Source organism: Gobio gobio (genome assembly GCF_949357685.1).
Source record: "Gobio gobio genome assembly, chromosome: 12".
NCBI lineage: Eukaryota > Metazoa > Chordata > Actinopteri > Cypriniformes > Gobionidae > Gobio > Gobio gobio.
In genome coordinates this window covers 39,682,342-39,704,519 of record NC_137105.1, presented here as the reverse complement: position 1 = coordinate 39,704,519, position 22,178 = coordinate 39,682,342, and the positions used below count along the sequence as shown (strand labels likewise).

Below are 22,178 nucleotides of genomic sequence, written 5' to 3'. Positions count from 1 at the left end.
GTGTTCCCCTGGTAGGGTTTCTTTACTCGTGCTTGCCACACAACAAGTGCTGACAACGGGTGAACACACACGCACATACACCACAACGGCCAAAGTACATGTGAGCTCAGTCGCGGACCAGACAAAGCCTTTCGCTGCCTTTCTTTTCTCTTTTTGTATTCGCAGACGTTCGGAAGGTTACCGAGAGGAGATTTCAGCCAGACAGAAGGGTGAGTTCTTTCAGCTGTTTTCTATGTATATGTTCAATGAAGACGGCACTCAGGTGAGCGAGCATTTGTGTTTTGTTTCTTAACGGATCTAGTTGAGGGTTGAAGGTTAAACAGGTTAAGGATTAAACTTACTGTAGATAAGTGACCAGACGCACGTATGCTGGAGCACATGGTGTAGGTGTGCGGTGCTGAAAGTGAAGGTGGATGAACTTTAAGAAATCTGATCTGGTGTGAACAGGGAACACGGTGAGCAGATCTGTTGTGTTATACACAATCTAAAGTTATATTATTCTCTATTTTGAGGTAAATGGACACAACTTAGCTTGAAGTGGAGAATGGGTATGGTCGGAAGCAGGTATTTGTACTGAGACGTAAACAAGCGAGAAGTGAAATTATTGTAAAGTCTCCTCTCTCTCTCTCTTATGTGTTGTCAATAGGTGTGTCCACTTTGTGTCAGGTCAACTCAAAAGAAATGGTCTGATTGGCTCATTTTGAGTCTCACTACAGTTCAGTGGATCTGTTTTGCCTCTCCACCATCACATGACAGAGGTCAGACAAATGTCAGAGACTGGCTGTCATGTGTTTATCTATTGGAAGCTTAAGGGGTCTTGGGCAAAAATATCCCTTTTTTTTATTCAATTGAACTTCATACAAGCATTATTTCTGACACTGATCCCATGTATTATAGCCAGAAGTGCAGTAGTTATATGAGGAAAATTGTTCTTTTCTTTTTCTAGAGGAAGAGCGATACTGAATGAGAGAATAGAGGAAGCATCCTTGATGTGAAAGTGAGAATGTGTCTAAGCAAAAGATTTATTTTATCTTGTATCTCTGAGGCCTTGATGAGGGAACTGTGGCTGCTTAATCACACTGTGGTTTCAGTTTCATTTATGCATGCTTTTTAAAAATGTCTTTCTGATCTCGACCATTCAAAAGTTTGGGGCCTATTTTTCTTTTTCTTTTCTTTTTTCTTTTTTACTTTTATTCAGCAAGGATGGATTAAATTAATGAAAGTGTCATTAAAAGGTGTCAGACATTTAGATAAAAATCAATTTACATTGTTATAAAACATCCTGTTATTTTGAACCTTTTAATGATAAAAGAATAATAAAAATAATAAATAATAATAATAATAGTTTCTTGAGCACCAAATCAGCATATTAAAATGATTTCCGAAGAATCATGTGACACTGAAGACTTGAGTAATGATGCTGAAAATTCAGCTTTGACATCACAGAAATAAATTTGATTTTAAAATATATTTACATAGAAATCAGTTATATTGCATTGTAATAATGTTTCACAATATTACTGATTTTACTGTATTTTTGATCAAACTAATTCCGCTTTGGTGAACATAAGAGACTTTCAAAAACATTAAAAAAATCAATCCAAACTTTTGAACGGGTAGTTTATAGAATTTTTTTTTTTTTTTTTACCCTTGTCCTAACCAGATTTCCAAACTTAAACTATGAAAATCCATCACACAAATATAAGGTATTACATTTAAAAATATTAACTTAAATGTATTTTTAAAATTAAATAATCAAATTTGATATTTTATTTTATGAAAATGATTTACATATTTAAAAAAAAAAATAACACATTCAAACTGTCCCTTTGTTGTGGCATAACTTCCATCATGGCCAGTAATTTAAGTTTTATCAAAAGTTGGTTTACTTGTTTACCGAGGAGACAACACTAGCCGCGTTTCCATTACCCTTCAAATTGCGCAAATAGAAATTGCTAATTGAAAATACGCTCAATGGAAACGCGTCAATTTCGGAAAAACTCCCATATATCGCATTTTTTCGCATTGACAGGTCACTTGGTACGGTCACACATTACTCCCACATAGGGCCTACATATAATTTTTTCCCACTCAAGTATGTCGTAATAACGAGATCTTATGTCGTTAAAACGACATATGTTTTCTCCTAATAAGGACAGTGGCTTAACCTAGTAATTATGGACCCCGGTGCAGAGACAAATATCATAAAAAGCATGCTTGAAATTAGTGATGCACCGAAATGAAAATTCTGGGCCGAAACTGAAACCGAAAATTTAGGATGCACTTGGCCGAAAACCGAAACTGAAGCCGAAAATGGCTTCTTTAAAAACATATACTAATATATATATATATATATATATATATATATATATATTGCTTGAATTTAATGGATCTAAAATGAAAAAAATCAGGAACCAATAGAATAATCAAACTTTTATTTTATTTTTAAGTTACATAACAATACATAAAATATTTTTAACAATAAATATAAATAATAATACCAAATAGGCCTAATATTATTCTTCAAATTTTATGTTCCATGAAATAAAATAGTTTTTTAACAGTTGTGCGAAAAAGAAAATCCAGAATTATCTGAATAACTGCACACAAAATCACAGAATGGTTCTCATTAAGAACATGAGATGCTACACTGAATAGTCTCTCACTGTCTGTCATTGTTCTCCGGGAAAAATGGCATTTGGGTAAAATATGTGTTTTTTTTGGCAGGGTTGCCTGCTAAAATTCGCATTCCTGGGTCTAAATATCACATAATTGGGGTCGCTTCAACCCGCAGACATGGAAAAACAGACTTGGCAACAGATAAATACCTGCGTGCAATCTGCACAAGCAATGGAGAGCGGCCTTCGTTCGCGCGCCAGTAGTCAAGGGGATTGTCGCTGTTCTGGCAATGGGTAATTCAGCTGGATACGTCTCTATTCGTTCTCATACCGCTGACATGCTTAATCTTTGATAGGCAGACGTGTCGCGTGATAACCGCTCGACTGTGAGTGAAACATAATCGCTTGCGCACGGATGGGAGGGGCGGGTGACATTTATTTTCGGTTTACGTTTTCGGCTGTTTTTTTTTTATTTCAGCCCGAAACCGATAATGCCATGTTTGGCTGAACATTCTCGGCGGTTGAAATTTCGGTGCACCCCTACTTGAAATGAAATATGGGACAAAGAAATTACTTGAACAAGATGTTTTTATTTCCAATCAGGCTTTGTCAAATTAGGCAATACAAAAAAAATTGTGTTTATTATGTCTGAAATGCTAGCCTTGATATCAAGCTTAGCAAGACAAAGGAGTTGACCGTTTTATTACAAAAGTTATGACAATATTATTTTCACCATCAGTATTTCCACAACAGAAAATTTCACTGCATGCATGTAAATTGAGAGTACATTACTAATCATTTTCATACATTAAAAACTAGTGAGTGTGAAAAGTGTGTTAAGAGTGCAGAAAGTGTGCATGGTTGAAAAAATACACCCATCTAATCAAAGCATGCATTTTTAACTGAATGTGAGACTAATACGTGTACTATAAATCATGTCATGTCATGTACAGGGGTTGGACAATGAAGCTGATAGCTGAAACGCTGGCCAATATAGGGTTGAAGGTTTCACCTATATATGCACGGCCTGGTGGCCAATCTTCACAGAGCACAGCTGTACATAAAATGTTGCAATCCACACAACATAATGGGAGACATATCAGAGTTCAAAAGAGGACAAATTGTTTGTTCACGTCTCTGTGGTTAATCTGTGACCAGGACAGCACGTCTTTTGTAGTGTATCGAGAACTAATGTGCGCAGGGTAATGTTAGCATACCGCCACGTAGGATGAGGGATGTCCAGGTATTAACCTGGATTGTATCCAAAAAACAAAACCACAGCTGCCCAACTCACTGCTTACACCAAAACTGTTCGCCTGGAGCTCCACAGAGTCAATATTTATGGTCGGGCTGCTATAGCCAAACCTTTTGGTCACTTTGCCATTGCCAAATGTTGGTTTCATTGGTGCCAACAGTGCAAATATTGGGCTGTGGACAATGTGAAATATGTTTTGTTCTCTGATGAGTCCGCCTTCACTGTCTTTCCCACATCCGTGGGAGTTACAGTGTGGAAAAGCCCCAAAGAGGCTCAACACCCAGACTGGTACTGCCTAGACTGAAGCATGGGGGTGGATCAGTGATGGTTTGGGCTGCAATATTATGGCATCCCTTACTTTGCTTTATGGGCACGTCCAAGGACTGCCGAACCGTTGTGGAGGACCATGTGCACTTGAAGGGATAGTTTACCCACATTTACTCACCTTGACGTTATTCCAAACCTGTATGATTTTTTTTTGTTTCATCTGTTGAACACTAAAGAAGATATTTTGAAAAATGTTGGTAACCAGACATTTCACGGCACCCATTGACTTCCATAGTATTTTTTTCCCTTACAATGGAAGTCAATGTTTGCCGTCAACTGTCTGGTTACCAACATTCTTCAAAATGTCTTCTTTAGTGTTCAACGGAAGAAGGAAACTCATAGAGGTTTGTAACAACCTGAGGGTGAGTAATTAATGACACAATTTTTCATTTTGGGGTGAACTATCCCTTTAATGGTTCAAATATTGTACCCTGAAGAGGGTGCCGTGTATCAGCATGATAATACACCAATACACACAGCAAGGCTTGTGACAGAATGGTTTGATGAGCATGAAAGTGAAGCTGAACATCTCCCATGACCTGCACACTCACCAGATCTAAATATTTTGAGCTACTTTGGGGTGTTTTGGAGGAGCAAGTCAGAAAATGTTTTCCTCCACCAGCATCACATAGTGACCTGGCCACTGTTCTGGAAGAGGACTGGCTCAAAGTCCCTCTGCCACTGTGCAGGGCTTCTATCTGTCATTCCCAAGACGAGTTGATGCTGTATTGGCCGCAAAAGGAGGCCATACACCATACTAATAAATGATTGTGGTCTAAAACCAGGTGTTTCAGCTTCGTTGTCCAACCCTCAGAACCTACAGATTTTCATATATTAAAGTTACATTTTAACATGCAGATTTCTATGGAAATTAAATGATGCAAAAAGTTCTGCATGTCCAATTGGAAGTGTCCAAGGGCTTGACAAAGCCTACTGTTACTGCCTGTAGTTCCTACCAGTGCCGTTCTTCCATGGATCCTTGCAGATTTGCTCATCCCTACATGCCAAAACAAATGCTTGTAAAGAGTCTTGCACATTAATGAACTGAAGCCATTCTCGTCCTTTCTGCAGATCTCCTCATATGAGGGAACACTATTGTGATGGCGGAGGGATCTGAATTTGACCTGAACTACGTTACGGAGCGCATCATTGGTGTCACGTTCCACCAGTCCTGCGCCGAGCAGACGTACCAGCACAACCTTCGCAGCATCACGCAGATGCTGCAATCCAAACACAATGATCAATACATGGTGAGCAGACAAGAAAAACAAACGCATCACATGCCACTGTGTGTCTGTTGACCGACTGTGTCAGAGTGTTACAATTGGGGTCACATGGAACATAACCTTTATTTTCCTGCATGCAGGTCATCAACTTATCCGAACATAGTGATGATCTCAGCAGGATGAATCACAGGGTAAAGTTAAACTGTGTCATGTGACTGATGTTGCAGATGTGTGATGGAATGTGCACTAGCATTCAAAGCTTTGGGGTCATTTTTAATGTTGTTGCTTAAGCTCACCAAGGCTGCAGTTGTTTTAATAATACTGTAATAGCAGTAATTACTTATTTAAAATAAGTTTTTTATTTGAGTATATTTTAACATTTACTTTATTCCTGTGACGTGAAGCTTGATTTTCAGCATCATTACTCCAGTCTTCAGTGTCACATGATCCTTCAGAAATCATTCTAATATGATGATTTCCGGTCAAGAAATGTTCTATTATTAATGTTGAAAACAGTTGCGTTGCTTAATATTTTTTGGAAACTGATACATTTTTCTGGAGTTCAAAAGAACAACATTTATTTGTCAATTTAATGCATCCTTGCTGAATAAAAGTATACATTTCTTCAATAAAAAAAAAAAAAAATATTCTGCTGACCCCAAACATTTCACTGCAAAAAAAATGCTTTTCTTACTTAGTATTTTTGTATTGTTTTCAGTCCAAATATCTAAAAAATCTTACATTAAGAAGCGTTTACTAGACAAGCAAAAGTTTTTGTCTTGATTTGGGGAAAAATAACTCAAAATTAAGGGAGTTTTTGCTTAGAATAAGCAAAATAATCTGCCAATGGGGTAAGCAAAATAATCTTGTTTTCTGTTTGAATTAAGATTATTTTGCTTACCCCATTGGCAGATTATTTTGCTTATTTTAAGCAAAAACTCCATTAATTTTGAGTTATTTTCCCCCAAATCAAGACAACTTTTGCTTTTCTAGTAAATGCTTCTTAATGTAAGATTTTTTAGATATTTGGACTGAAAAAAAGACAAAAATACTAAGTAAGAAAAGCATTTTTTTGCAGTGTTGAATGGTAGTATATGTATGTAACTGTTGCCTTTGTTAGGTGGTGGATTTGGGCTGGCCGGAGTCTCACGCTCCATCGCTCCATCTGCTGTGTTCGCTATGTAAAAACATGAACAACTGGCTTAGCGCACATCCTGAAAATGTGCTCCTGCTGCACTGCAAAGTGAGATTTGAAGTTATTTGCACTTTATTCTCAAGTTAAACGTTCATTATTTGTCTCTAGGGCTATAGGAATGTCACAGTTGGTTAACTTCTTCCTGTCTCTCTCATATAGGGCAGCAAAGACAGGGTGGGTGTGGTAATATCCTCTTACATCCAACTATCTAATGTTACCACCAGGTACAACTTAACAATTCATATCCTTTGTTGACAAGTCAAAATATCTTTAAAAAGACAATTGCCTTCTCAGACAAGCTGCTTAAAGTTAGTTCACCACAAAATGATAATTGTTGCTATTAGGATTTACTCACCCTTATGTCATTCCAAACCTGTATGATTTTCTGTGTGAATGGCCACTGGAGTTTACAAGCGTTGAAAAAACACACAAATGTGTCCATATGGATTCTACACTATATTTAAAGTTCATGTGATGGCTTTGTTTGAGAAACAGATTCAAATGTACAGTGCCGTCAACTAATACTTGGTAAATATGAGCAAAGGCGGCAGGTGAAAATAATTCCGTATTGTTTATCCCTTTGATCTTTCATTCAATAAATTAACAAAATTCTAATCTTTCATTGAAGTAAAACAATTGAAAGTGGGGGGAAATCTCATTATGAAGTAAATGCTTTTCTCTAGTTCATTTTGGCCACAATTATTGGCACCCAATTATTTCAACATCCTTTTCCCAACAGTTCTGAGTCTTCTTCTATAATGCCTGATGAGTTTGAAGAACACCTGACAAGAGATCAGAGACCATCTCCAGATCCTTCAGATTCACAGCTCCATGTTGGTGCTTCTTCTCTTCAGTTCACCCCTCATTTTCTATAGGGTTGAGGTCAGGAAACTTGGACGGCCATGGCAGAAGCTTCATTTTGTGCTCAGTGACACATTTTGGTGTTGATTTTGATGTTTGTTTTGGATCATTGTCCTGATGGAAGATCCAACCATGGCCCATTATAAGATTTCTAGCAAAAGCGGTCAGGTTTAGATGTTTTTATCTATTGATATTTGCTAGAATCCATGATACCATGTATCTGAACAAGATGTCCAGGACCTCCATCAAAAAAATAGGCCCAAAACATTAAAGATCCAGCAGTATATTAAACCGTGGGCATGGGGTACTTTTGTTTTTATCCCTGTTTCCATCTGGTAGGTTTGCTGCCAAATAGCTCTTTTTTTAGTTTCATCTGACCATAGAACCAGGTCCATTTTGAAGGTCCAGTCGTGTCTGACAACTGAATATGCTGGAGTTTGTTTTTGGATGAGCGAGGAGAATTTTTCTTGAAACCCTCCCAAACAACATGTGGGGATGTAGGTGCTGTTTGATAACCTTTTTTTTTTTTAGATTTTCTGACCCCAAGACTCAACTAATCTCTGCAATTCTTCAGCTGTGGTCCTTGGAGAGTGTTTGGCCACTCAAACTCTCCTCCTCACCGTACATTAGGGCGATATAGACACACGTCCTCTTCCAGGCAGATTTGTAACATCTTTAGTTGATTGGAACATCTTAATTATTGCCCTGATGGTGGAAAAAGGGATTTTTAATGCTTTAGCTATTTCCTGTTTCGTGAAGCTCAACAATCTTTTGCTGCACATCAGAACTATATTCTTTGGTTTTACTCATTGTGATGAATGATTAAGGGAATTTAGCCTTTGTGTTTCCTCATATTTGCTCTCCTGTGGAACAGAAAGTCATGGATGGACAATTTCATGCTCCTAGTCACCCTACAAACGTAAATGTGAATATACTTAAGAGATATTTTACTCATAAGAATGTCTAGGGGTGCCAATAATTGTGGCCAACATTTCATAATGTGAGTTTCCCCCCACTTTCAATTGTGTTACTTCAATAAAACGTTTTTTTTTTTTTTTGGAATGAAAGATCAAAAGGATAAACAATGCAGATTTATTTTCACAGCCGCCTTTGCTCATATTAACCAAGGGTGCCAAAATCAGTGGAGGGCACTGCAAGTCATTATTCACTAAAATACTGACTGAGAGTTCATGAGCAATGTCCAGTTTTTAGACAAATAATTTTTCTAATTTGGATCTTTTCAATGAATTGGTTGAACCAGTTCGCAAATCCAATCTGATTGATTTGTTCAGTTATCCAGTCACAGAGACTCTCAAATTAAAAACTCAAAAGCTCTAAAGAGCAACTATTCTTCATAATTTCTCATTCGAGTTCCAATTAGGAACAACATGACAGAACTTGGGTGAACTGTCCCTTGAAGACCTTTAATGAGTTCCCTCTCTAGAGACGCAGCTCAATCAGAGGCTGATTGTTTTGCACTTAGAATACTCTAATAAAGCAGAGGATCAGCACACAATGCTTTAACAAATTAATATTTGCTGTTAATATACTTTATAGTAATAGCTCCTTTTCACATCAGTCTATATTTAAATATATAAAAGTGTTGTGAATTGATTTTGACTTTGGATTGCATTTTGTGACATGTATAGTATGTTAATTGATTGCACAAGGGACCAAACAAATATATTTTATAGGTTTGTACATTTATTTGTGACCGACCCGTTTCATTTTCTCTTGTACCTAGTGAGGAACATGCATTAGATCTCTACTCCATGAAGAAGTTCTGCAGTGATAAAATGGTTAACCTCATGACTCCATCTCAGAAAAGGCAAGGCTCATTTGTTTGTGCATTAACTTTCCTCCCTTACTTAACTTTCTTCCTTAACTTTTTTCCAGTACACAGAAGGGGAGAGTTAGGAATGAAAGGAAATGAACAAGAACCTTCTGATACACTCTACCTTACTGCTACTATATTGGGAAAAAAATATTAATTTAATAATTCACAATTCACCAAATTATTTTCATAATTTAATACCATCAAGTTTGATCAGTAAAATGATTATTATTTTATTTTACATTAGAATGTAATACTTTTATTCTGCAAGGATGCATTACAAATATTTATATTTCAAATAAATGCTGTTCTTTTGGTCTGTATATTCAACAAAGAATGTTGAAAAAAACTTATTACAGTTGCCAAAAAAATTATTAAAAAGTTGCACAACTATTTTCAGCAATGTAAATAATAAGAACATTTTCGTATTAGAGTGATTTATGATTATTCTAATTATCATTAGATCATTCAAATCAATAACACTTTATTTTAGTGCCCTTGTTACACATTACATGTAGTAATTGCTATAAATCTTGCATAATTACATGCAACGAACCCCACAGATTTTTCAAAAATACCCCACAGATTTTTTATTGCATGTTAAAATTGTCCCTTTTCGAGGGTGAGCAAAAACGTGCCATTTTTTGTGTCCCTTTAAATGCAAATCTGCTTTCCCCCAGCCCCCTTTCTAGAAGAGGGCGGAGCTTCAAGAGCTTGTGTGTTTTTCAGACACTCACTGAAAATGTCAGAAACTGTTCAGCTTTTTAATGTTCAAACTGGAGTCGGACAATGATGGAGAGACTCACTAAGAAGTGACAACATGCAGCAGGACATTTCTGAATAAATGGTTAGTTGATGGATTTATGTAGCAGATGTGGAGTTGACTATCTTCAAGTCATTGACTAGCATATTCTGTCATGATAATCTATAAATTGCTCATGTGGGAACTGTTGTAAGATGCACAGAGCCAGATAATATATGCTGCATGAAGATAGAACAGGTATAGTTTAGTTTAATTACTGTTATAACTTGCACTTGCATGTTGTCAGGCGAAGGGTTTATGTAAACTTTAGGGTTAGTGAAGAAGCTCGTAGTGCCTACCAGCCATTTGTAGTCCTTAAAAAGCAATTTCTTTAAAAGGAAATATCTCCCTTTGCTTTGAACTTTGAGCGTTGTAACTTTGCAGATGTTTATGCTCAAACAGCAACATTACACTAACTGAAGTAAAAAAAAATAATCAACCACCCCTTTAAATTGTAACACATTTTCCAATATTACTGTAATTTTTGCACTTGGTGAGCATATAAGAGACTTTTGAAAGGTAGCATACTATATTGTGATGTGGAAAAATGTTGCTAGATAAAACAAAGAGGGTTTTACCAAATGATTCATCTTAAACCATTCTCCCCCTACTTTATAAGCATTTCCATTGAAAAGAAGTGTTACAAATGAACTCTGTTGCTTTCCTCCTTTAAACATACTGAGGTGTTGATCATGTTATGGCTTTTGGTCACTCAGCAGTCTGTCATGAGTGAAGGTTTCACTCTGGACAGCGGTTCAGGGTCACACATGAGAGGAAATCCCCCTATATAGGCTGGACGTCCTGAGATTATTCCCACTTCCCTTTTCTGTGAAACATCTTCATTTGCACATTGGTACTGTCTTTTTGTTTAGTTTTTTTACATCATCCTAAAAGCCATCACCCCTTACGCATGTGCAAACTAAGGAAGAGTTTTTACCCGAAACTACTTTCCCTGCTGTTTAGTGTATTATCATTTCTCTTTCCTTATGCTCTTCCATCTCTATTGACTCTAGAAACACTTTTCAGTAAAATGAGTTATTGTAAAACTCAACATAAATATTCTGCTCTGATCTGTTGCTGGAACAACACAAAGAAGCTGTTTTTGGCAACACTGTAAAGAAGCTATTTATTCTTTGATCATGTAGTGCACCAAGAATAGCAGTAAGTCATGGAGGAATGTAAAGAAATGTTTTTTTTTGTTTTTTGTTTTTTTTAGAATCAGTAACACTTTTCACATCTGTTAGTTCACCCAAAAATTACAATTCTGTCATTAATTACTCACCCTCATGTCGTTCCAAACCCGTAAGACATTCTTTCATTTTCAGAACACAAACAAAGATTTTTTTAATGAAATCTGAGAGATTTCTGACCCTCCATTGACAGCCTATGCAATTACTACTTTCAAGCCCCAGAAATCTAGTAAAGACTAGAGATGCTCCGATATGGAATTTTTTTTAGCCAATACCGATAATAACTATTTATATTTGAAAGCCAATAACCGATATATTGGCCGATAAATCAAAATCCAATTTTTTTTTAGAGCAAGCCAACACCATCATAGCAAACAGCGTGCATCTGAAGTGTCTCAGTTGAAGGAAAAATTATTTATCGGGTTTAATATATTGGCCAAATTTTATTGTTAGGCTGATAACGATAACATTAAAAATGAACATATATCGGCTGATACCGTTATGGTGTATCATAAAAGTAATCCATGTGCCTCAATAAAAAATGTTAACCTCAATTTTATGAAGCGTTGTGAGTGCTGTATTTGCACCAAAAAAACATAATTTACCACTTTATTTCCAAAACATTAATCTCCAGTGCTCCCGTGAACACGGTGATTAATATTGGGTAAATAAAGTGGTAAATTATGTTTGTTTTGCGCAAACAAAGCAATCGTGTCACTTCATAACATTGAGGTTAAACCACTGAAGTCATATGGACTACTTTAATGATGTCTTTACTAGGACTGGGTATTGACACAAATTTCACAATTCGATTCTATTTCGATTCACAAGCTTGCAATTCGATTCGATTCCGATTCAATTTGGAAATATATCAGGTACAATACATGGCAAATTTTCTCAAGGAAAACAAATCTCAATGCTGTAAACTATGGGAATTAACTGATTTGTATACAAACAGTTAAATTACACTCAATTATGTTTTTTTTTTTATAATAATAAAGTTATATGAAATATAAACATTTAAATGGTAGCTGTCATAAAAACAAAAAACTTTCTAGCGAACGAGTAACGAGTTTATGGACACTGGATATGGTTTTTCTGAGGTAAATGTGACGTTACATGACATTGTTTACAAGCTGCTTTATTGACGTCTCTTTGCGGTTGAAACACTAATCGAGCGATTACATGTGAAATGATACAGATTTTGGTAAGTTGTATTCTATCTTTTAACACACTTTCAGATGCTCATTCATGTTTATTTTGCGCTGTAGCTGGTATTAAAGCGGATGAGTTCATGTGCGCTCTGCCGCTTCTTTTGAGCTGAGCTGCGCCAGAGCGATCAGTCACGCCACAGCGCCAAAACGGTATTTAGGTTTTTGAATTTCGTAATAAATGGACGTAATTTGAAATCTGAGACTTTGTTTCATATGAATAGTAACAAAGCACAAAGATTATTGCGATGTATTGGACGGGAGGCACGCTACAATATGTCACGTTCATTCATCAACTGAAAACAGGATGAGTCTAGATTCTTGGGATTTAAGAATTGATATCGGTTTGTAAAACTGAGAAAATTCGAGAAAATTGATAGAAAATCCTAGTCCTAGTCTTTTCTACCCTTCGAGGGCTTAAAAGTTGTAGTTGGCTAGGCTGTCAATGGAGGGACAGGTCTTACGGGTTTGGAACGACATGAGGGTGCGTAAATAATGACAGACATTTTTGGGTGAATTATCTTTTTTAAATATTCATGTATTCTTTCTTACCCCCTAAATCCCATTGTTTTCGAATTAAGGCCAGACTGATGCTTTTTTGCTGTTTTATTTTCGACTTCATCTGAGTTGTGCTGGTGTTGTTCGGCTTGATTTACTATTGTCTGGTTTCAGTATGAGTGACTGAGGTGTTTGTGGATGGTTCAGGTATGTGCAGGTGTTTGGCAGGCTGCTTACTCACCAGATCCACATAAACCCTTCCCTGCTCTTCATCCACCGCATTAATATCCATCCCATTCCAGACTTTCACCCTACAGGTGAGGAAAACACCCATTAATCCTACGTTCAGTCATTTAAGTTTTAAGTGAAATAGACTTTTTAGTTTCCAAAGGTTTCAGTATTTTATCATCCCATTTAATATCTAAATTATTTCTCTTGAAAAAATACCTCAGTAATCTTAAGCATTAGTTCAGCCAAAAACGAAAATTCTGTCATCATTTACTCACCCTTTTGTCGTTCCAGACCTGTATGACATTCTCTCTTCTGTGGAACAAAAAAGAAGATACTTTGAAGAATGTTGGTAACCAAAACATTTCGGTGATCACTGACAAAAAAACATTAAGACATTTCTCCAAATATCTTCTTTTGTGCTTCACAGAATGAAAAAAAAACCATACAGGTTTGGAAAGAAATAAGCAAATGTGTGTAAATTATGACATTTTAGAAATTTAAGCTGTGTTTATTAACATTCATGCAATAGTTAAGCGGTTTTTTAATTAATCTCACAATTATCAACATATTAATCTCTTTTAAATGTACTCTTTTAAATATTTAGTTGAATATAAAGTATTGTTTGTTCATTACAGATGAATTAAGATTTTTTTTATTTATACAACTTGAAATGTTAAAAATGTATTAAATTGTTTATGCAGAAATTAACTGATTAATAAATGCTGTAAAGTATTTCTATATCAGATTCTTCCAAAATCCTTTTATCTAAGCTATGGCCTCATTTACAGTAGGCTATGTCAACTGTATTTAACTTAATTCGTTTTCTCCAAGGAAGTTGAGTAGAAAGATCTGAGACAAAGTTAATACTTAATGACACGACTGAGATCTAGTGAACTAAACAAGTGTAATACAATTTTTCCGTGGGTTTGTTTGTTTTCAGTGTGTCAGCTGTTTATCAGAGTGTATCAAGGCACGCAGACAATATACACATCAGGAGTGCAGTAAGACACTTGGATATTATATATAAATACAATATTAAAACTCTGGGCACATTGTGTATCATCATGTTTGTCCATGCGATTATATTTAGAATATGTGTATATTTAGTGCTTGTGTAACTCTCAGTCAGGTTGCCGTAGGTCAGACGGACAGTGTGTGTTTTGTTCTGGATCCTCCACAGATGATCAAAGGTGATTTCATGGTGAGACTCTCTCTGACTCTCTCTCTCTCTCAAACACACACACACACACACACACACACACACACACACACACACACACACACACACACACACACACACACACACACACACACACACACACACACACACACACACACACACACACACACACACACACACACACACACACACACACACACACACACACACACACACACACTGTCTGGATTACTATCTTTGTGGGGACTCTCCATAGACATAATTTTTATACTGTACAAACTGGTTATTCTATTCCCTTACACTAACCCTACCCCTAAACCTACCCGTCATGTTCAAAACACTAGATTAAAAAATATGTTTTGGCTCATTTATAAGTATTTTTTAACTAGTGAGGACCAATAAAAAAAGCCAACACACACACACAGCCCGTGTGCACAGGTTTGGCTATACTTGTGAGGGCCAATTTCCTCACTTATAGTGAAATATTATGACAACCAACTAGTGAGGACATTTTACTGGTCCTTATTAACTTATAAATAGTCCAAACATGTTTTTTGCTCTAATCTTAAGAAAACTGCATACTGTATCATCTTCATTTCTTCTTTCTCTGCAGATTGCTTGTTATCATAAAAATGGTTCCGTGAAGGATCATGAGACAGTGTTTCGTGTGCAGTTTCACACCGGTGCTCTGTCTGGAGACCAACTTTCCTTGCAGAAAGAAGACCTTGATCATGCCAACAAAGGTACACAAAAGTGGCCCATAGATATTTGAAGATAAAAATCTAAGAACATTTTTGCATTTGCAAAATATCAAACCAAATGACATTTATCTTGCAAGTAGCAAGTTTTCCGACAAAACATTACAATTCAAAAGACAAAATACTTAATGTAATTTATTGTGTTCATGTTTAATTGCAAAATATGGGGTTACACTTTATTTTAAAGTGTCTTTGTTACTCTGTAATTATACATTTAAGTACTGAGTAATATTAAGTAACTACATGCATTACTATGGAGTTAGGGTTTGGTTTGGTTTAGGGTGAGTTGCAAGTATGTATGCATCATTTATAGTTATTACTATAGTAACTTCATGTAACATATGTAACAATGACACTGTAAAATAAAGTGTTACCAAATACGGTAATACTTCATTTTACAGTGTCCATTATACTTTACATGCAGTTACTATAGTAAATTATACATAATTACATGTGACTATAACCCTAATCCTAACCCTGACCCTATAGTAAGTACATGTTGTTAATTATTATTACTCAGTAATTAAATGTATAATTACAATGTAACACGGACACCTTAGGGGTGGGGGGTAAAATGCTGTTTTGGAAGCAGGCGGTGAGTAAAACTGCTTCAAATGTGTTTGTGTTGTTAGCAATCGACTCGTTCGTTCAAATGCGCTACTATTCCATTGTTTTTCTATATAAACACGCACTAGTCAGACGTGCAAAACCGTTCCGCTTGCTACTGCTAACATTAAATTGCATACAATAGTCCATAAACCAAATTGTCCTCATAAACCATGAGTAAACACACAAAAATGTTGTAAAACTCACGCATGACAAGCTAAGCAAATATATATATATGTTAAATTTACAAGACATACCATTGAGACGTCCTGCTGTAGTCGTCATTGCTGCTTCTCCTGTTCAATTTCGGCCTCTTGATCTGTTTCTGGATCATATATGTATGGCTAAGTCTGATTGATCTCCATGGTTTATTTAGGATAACGTTTTTTTTTTCCACGTTTAAGGATGTCACCGCTTCCAGACCCTCTCAACGCAATTGCTGTGCGCGCTTGTGATTCTTTAGCTCTGCCCACACGATATGCCTCAAGCCGCTCGTTTTTTTTTTTTGGAAAGACTCGGTACAGCCTATCTTTCTTTTATAAATATAATCAAACTAAAGACTATTCGGAGATATGAAGGATGCAATACTAGTCTATAGGCATTCAAGTTTGACATTAGATGTGAAACTGAGTGCCCCCCCCCCCCCCCCCCCTTAAAATAAAGTATAACCTAAAACATTTTTGCTGCTATAGAGGTGGGATACGGGTAAGGTACGGGGCAGGTTTGGTGGTATGTTAGGTTAAAGGGTAAGGCAAAGGTCAACAGTGTAATTATTGATGTAATAACAGAAATTAAATGTTCAATGTAAATGTAAAAACATGTAAGCAATAAGTGCATTGTATCAAATGGTTATTTTATATGTTAGTACATGGTAGATAAATGCACTTAATATAAAGTGGGACCGATAAAATTAGATACATTGGTCAAATTGATGACTAAAAGTATTTGTACCATAAATCTGGTTGACTAGTTAGTTCAAAGTTTGCTCTGAGAAAAGCTCTATCAGCAGTATCTGTATTAGAGTTTAGACGTTGTGTCCGAGCCCGGCCCGGCCCGACACATTAAGTGTAATTATGAGCCCGAGCACGATTTAAACCCGACCATTTTTTAATACATGAGCGTTCTGACGAGAACGAGCCTGTAATGAGAGAAGCGGACCGGTGTGATGCTCAGCTCATTAATCCGCTCTATGCCAACGCTCTCCACTCATGAACCGCTCGCCAGTAAAATGACGTTCACTCAAATCCTGCTCAGACATGACATTTATCTGTAGGCTACTGTAGCCTACTATACTTGTTGTAGCCATTAAACATATTTATGTTTAGATATTATAATGTTATTTGTAAATTTCAGATGATTATGAAAAGTGCAAAGATGCGAGTGGGTCAGAAATGACTTTGACCACTTCATTAAGTTTTGTTTTGTAGAAAGCCTTTCTTTAAAGCGAATTTCGTTTTGTATAAATTGTATCTTAATTTTAATCAGGGTTTCATCAGCCAATTGTCTGGATTTAATAAATAAGAAGCAAATAGGCTATAGCAGACAATAATCATGACATGAAGGCGCGGGAGCGATCACTTTCATTGCACATGAACTGGAGCGCGTCTCATAAATAAACCGAAACTCAGGCTACTTGCCTCAAAGACATGAGAAATATGTGTTTAGAAAGCTTGAAACGTCTACTTTTAAACGAAACAATTTGAAACGAAAATAAATAGTTAAGCAAAGTGCACTGTTCACACAAGCAGCTCATAACTGGGGTATCAGAGCGTTTCTGTTCAGAATGCTTCATCACTGCATGTGCTGTGAGTTTAACACACATTTTTAGACTAATCCTGACTTGTGCAACTTTGTACACATTTATTTCTTAGTTGTAGTATTAGTTCTTACTTTGCTTATATATATATATATATATATATATATATATATATATATATATATATATATATATATATATATTATATACACAGTGAGGAAAATAAGTATTTGAACACCCTGCTATTTTGCAAGTTCTCCCTCTTAGAAATCATGGAGGGGTCTGAAATTGTCATCGTAGGTGCATGTCCACTGTGAGAGACATAATCAAAGAAAAAAAATCCAGAAATCACAATGTATGATTTTTTATCTATTTATTTGTATGATACAGCTGCAAATAAGTATTTGAACACCTGAGAAAATCAATGTTAATATTTGGTACAGTAGCCTTTGTTTGCAATTACAGAGGTCAAACGTTTCCTGTAGTTTTTCACCAGGTTTGCACACACTGCAGGAAGGATTTTGGCCCACTCCTCCACACAGATCTTCTCTAGATCAGTCAGGTTTCTGGCCTGTCGCTGAGAAACACGGAGTTTGAGCTCCCTCCAAAGATTCTCTATTGGGTTTAGGTCTGGAGACTGGCTAGGCCACGCTAGAACCTTGATATGCTTCTTACAGAGCCACTCCTTGGTTATCCTGGCTGTGTGCTTCGGGTCATTGTCATGTTGGAGGACCCAGCCTCGACCCATCTTCAATGCTCTAACTGAGGGAAGGAGGTTGTTCCCCAAAATCTCGCAATACATGGCCCCTGTCATCCTCTCCTTAATACAGTGCAGTCGCCCTGTCCCTTGTGCAGAACAACACCCCCAAAGCATGATGCTACCACCCCCATGCTTCACAGTAGGGATAGTGTTCTTGGGATGGTACTCATCATTCTTCTTCCTCCAAACACGTTTAGTGGAATTATGACCAAAAAGTTCTATTTTGGTCTCATCTGACCACATGACTTTCTCCCATGACTCCTCTGGATCATCCAAATGGTCATTGGCAAACTTAAGACGGGCCTGGACATGTGCTGGTTTAAGCAGGGGAACCTTCCATGCCATGCATGATTTCAAACCATGACGTCTTAGTGTAGTACCAACAGTAACCTTGGAAACGGTGGTCCCAGCTCTTTTCAGGTCATTGACCAGCTCCTCCCGTGTAGTTCTGGGCTGATTTCTCACCTTTCTTAGGATCATTGAGACCCCACGAGGTGAGATCTTGCATGGAGCCCCAGTCCGAGGGAGATTGACAGTCATGTTTAGCTTCTTCCATTTTCTAATGATTGCTCCAACAGTGGACCTTTTTAAAAAAACACAAATGCTTGAAGTAGAGCTCGGCCCGAGGATAGTGGCGGGTCAGGTTTGGGCTCGGGCAGAGAATCTAAAGTCTAAACTGTATTCCATATTGTTTGGGGCCAACATATGTTTTTACTTCATTATTTTGAACGGAGGTTGGCGTTTCCTGGTGTGTGAGTGGGTGGGTGCGTGACTGAGCATGTGAGCGTGCCCGAATGTTTTTGGTAAATAATGATAGGCAAGACGCATGGTGGCCCAATCAGATCTGAGAAACAGACAGCCATCTTAACACAAACACTTCTGTAATTTTGATCCTTACACAATGGCAAATCTTACATAATCAAGACAACTGTAATGTGGATGGCCAGAAGCAAAAACGGTCACATGGCTGTGGCGAGCGTGCTTACAATTCAACGATACATCAACTGTCATTGAACTCGTGTGTTGATGTTCCCGCATTGCTGCGCGGCGTAGTTTTTTCCACCCCTTTCAATCCTTTCAGTCATCATTTGCTTTTGTCTCCATTCAAGACCCAAGATTCCCAGAGGACGGTGTGGTGGAGGTGCTCTTTTCAGAAATTGCGAAGAGAGATCCATCCCTTGCTTCAGGTATCCTCACATTTCTCTGCAATGGAAGATGTTTTAAAGGTCTTTGTGAATTTGTATGATCCAATATGGCTGATTTGTTTCTTTATTTCAAGATTGTGTCTACTGGAGGAACAGTTCAGCCGTTGTCATTGAAAATGACCCCCTGGATTCACTACAGGCTCAATGGGACTTAAGTGAAAATTTTACAGCAGCAGGTAACACTGGACATCTCAGGTTCTTCATAGGGTCTAGAATAGTCATCTTGAATAGAACTGTGCGGGTTTTCCAATTCCTGATTCTGATATCTAGCAAGCTATAAATTTGGATATACAGGGGAGAAGCAAGGCATGTTGTCACAGATGTTCAAAAGTTTGGGGTCAGTATGAATTTTTTTTTATTTTTTTAAAGAAATTAATACTTTTATTCAATAAGAATGCATTCAATTGTTCAAACGTGAAAGTAAAGAGATTTATATTTTTATAAGAAATATTTTTAAAATTATATTTCAAATAATTCAAAAATTCTAAAAAATTCTAAAAACTTTCTATTCATCAAAGAATGCTGAAAAAAATCAGTTTCCACAAAAATATTAAACAGCAAAAACGGGTTTAACATTGATAATAATTAGAAATGTTTCTTGAGTAGCAAATCAGCATATTAAAATGACTTCTGAAGGATTTGACACTGAAGATTGAAGTAATGATGCTGAAAATTCAGCTTTGCCACAGGAAAAAAATACATTAATGTATTTAAATGTATTACAAATTTATAAATTACATTAAAATAATTAAAATAAATGTTTTTGATCAAGTAAATGCAGCCTTGGTGAGCATAAGAGACTTCTTTCAAAAACGAACCGACCCAAGACTTTTGAAAGATAGTGTAATTCAGCAAATATATTGAAATATGAAATGCTTCATGAAGTTAAAATATGTTATTGGTAATTTAATTGCTTTTCAGAAATGTTGAAACGGTAAAACAGTTATGAAGCTCAAAAAAGGCAACATTTCAAATTATTTTAGTAGCCAACAGAACTTTTAAAATGTCAGCCTTTTAAACACCTTCATGATTTACTGTTTTGGTTTACTGTGGTCATATTAAAAACACTAAAAACAGATATTAGAATTTTAGTTTAAAGTACAGAATAAAAATACAATCATAATCTAAGAGGGATTTTTTATGAGAGTATGACACAAGGAACCACTGTGTATGATATACATATAGCAGATGTGTGGTAAATTGCTAAAATGAAATTAATTTACACAATAATTAACTCAAACTGTTGGTCCATTTATGGAAAAGTTCTGCTAATCAGCAAAGTAATTATGAATATCATTCAAAAAGCCCAAATATTGGACGATTATCACTAGTCTAGGGTAATTTGATGTACACTAAGTTTTTAAATCCACCACATCTTTTTTGGGGGGTCTTTTTTGTTCAATCATGAATCACAGTTAGTTTTTCTTTGCATCCAAAATACATATGATGTGTCATCATGAGCTCATCATTGTGTATGTGTGTGTCCAGGCTATGGTTTTAACTTCTGTGACATATTATATCGACTTTGTTTTCTGGGGTGTTTTTGGAGTTTCAAACGGACAAGTCTGTGTACATTTTACTATGTCTTTATTAACATACTACAAGCACACTTAATCTGGCTTTGGATGAACTAATTCAGGACATAGTACATCATAGGCCACTTGTGGGGCTTCTGTGGTGAAACCATGGGATTGTGGGTATTTATTTTAGGAGAGGAAAACAAAAGCATGAATGCACATGTAAGCAGTGTTTATTTCAGGATGCAAAGAATAGTTTTCTGAGACACAAAGCCTCTGTAATGGTCTAGTAATTGTCAAGTTACGGTCTGCTACAGAAAACACTCTTTAACTCTAATAAGCCTGGGCAATGTTCGCTGAGGTTAATTGGAACATATGAGACTGTGCGGGACTGTTCAGGGGGGGTGGAAAAGCTTAACCTCCTATACAATAATTGTAAAATTCTTGTATTTGACCCTAATCTAATCTTGTTTGGTCTAAGGCCTCCAGACCATAATGACTTGCCAGTTACCATAGTACCGCCACAGTGCTCCATCCTTGGCTGTTTCCCTTGAGGGTTTGTAATTACTGTAAATGTTAACGTTGCTGCACTAAATGAACTGTAGTAATAGAGAGCTGCTCAAAGTATATGATGTTTTGTCCAGAAGAGCGAGTCAGAATATCAAAGCAGTGGGATGGAGTTCAGACCCAAATGACTTGTGTTATTCAAGGGCCAGCATGTAGGGTACAGTGGGCTAACATTTACTACCAGTTTTTAATTTAAGTTGTCTTCTACACAAAGAGAAATAAGGCAGAGAAGAAAATATGTTGAATTCCTACAAATGTTCAATGTGATATATACTATTGCCAAAAGTATTGGGACACCCCTCCTAATCATTGAATTCAGGTGTTCCAGTCACTTCCATGGCCACAGGTGTATAAAATCAAGCACCTAGGCATGCAGACACTTCTACAAACATTTGTGAAAGAATTGGTCTTTAAGAATCGCTTTAAGAATCATATACTTTTGCTGGTCACAGAGTTTATTTTCTGTATCCAAAGGAATAATCCTATTAAAATTTGATGTAATGCACTTAGTGTGTACATATCTTTTTACATTGAACTTATATTTAAAAGTACAATACCTGTTAATACATCTGTAATTAATG

The 22,178-nt window shown here is 36.5% G+C and overlaps 1 protein-coding gene across 1 annotated transcript in view; it reads left to right on the top strand.

Annotated features, from left to right (window-relative positions):
• Positions 1–34: 34 nt before the first annotated feature.
• The window catches only part of tns3.2 (tensin 3, tandem duplicate 2), a 69,969-nt gene continuing 47,825 nt past the window's right edge, over positions 35–22,178 (top strand). Inside the window, exons 1-12 of the mRNA XM_079831207.1 lie at positions 35–209; positions 5,272–5,450; positions 5,567–5,617; positions 6,547–6,669; positions 6,781–6,845; positions 9,227–9,310; positions 13,225–13,334; positions 14,189–14,249; positions 14,374–14,449; positions 15,042–15,171; positions 19,418–19,495; positions 19,588–19,689. Coding sequence (XP_079687333.1) covers positions 5,301–5,450; positions 5,567–5,617; positions 6,547–6,669; positions 6,781–6,845; positions 9,227–9,310; positions 13,225–13,334; positions 14,189–14,249; positions 14,374–14,449; positions 15,042–15,171; positions 19,418–19,495; positions 19,588–19,689 — 1,030 coding nt within the window. The 5' untranslated portion in view covers positions 35–209; positions 5,272–5,300. The remainder of the gene's footprint in view (positions 210–5,271; positions 5,451–5,566; positions 5,618–6,546; positions 6,670–6,780; positions 6,846–9,226; positions 9,311–13,224; positions 13,335–14,188; positions 14,250–14,373; positions 14,450–15,041; positions 15,172–19,417; positions 19,496–19,587; positions 19,690–22,178) is intronic.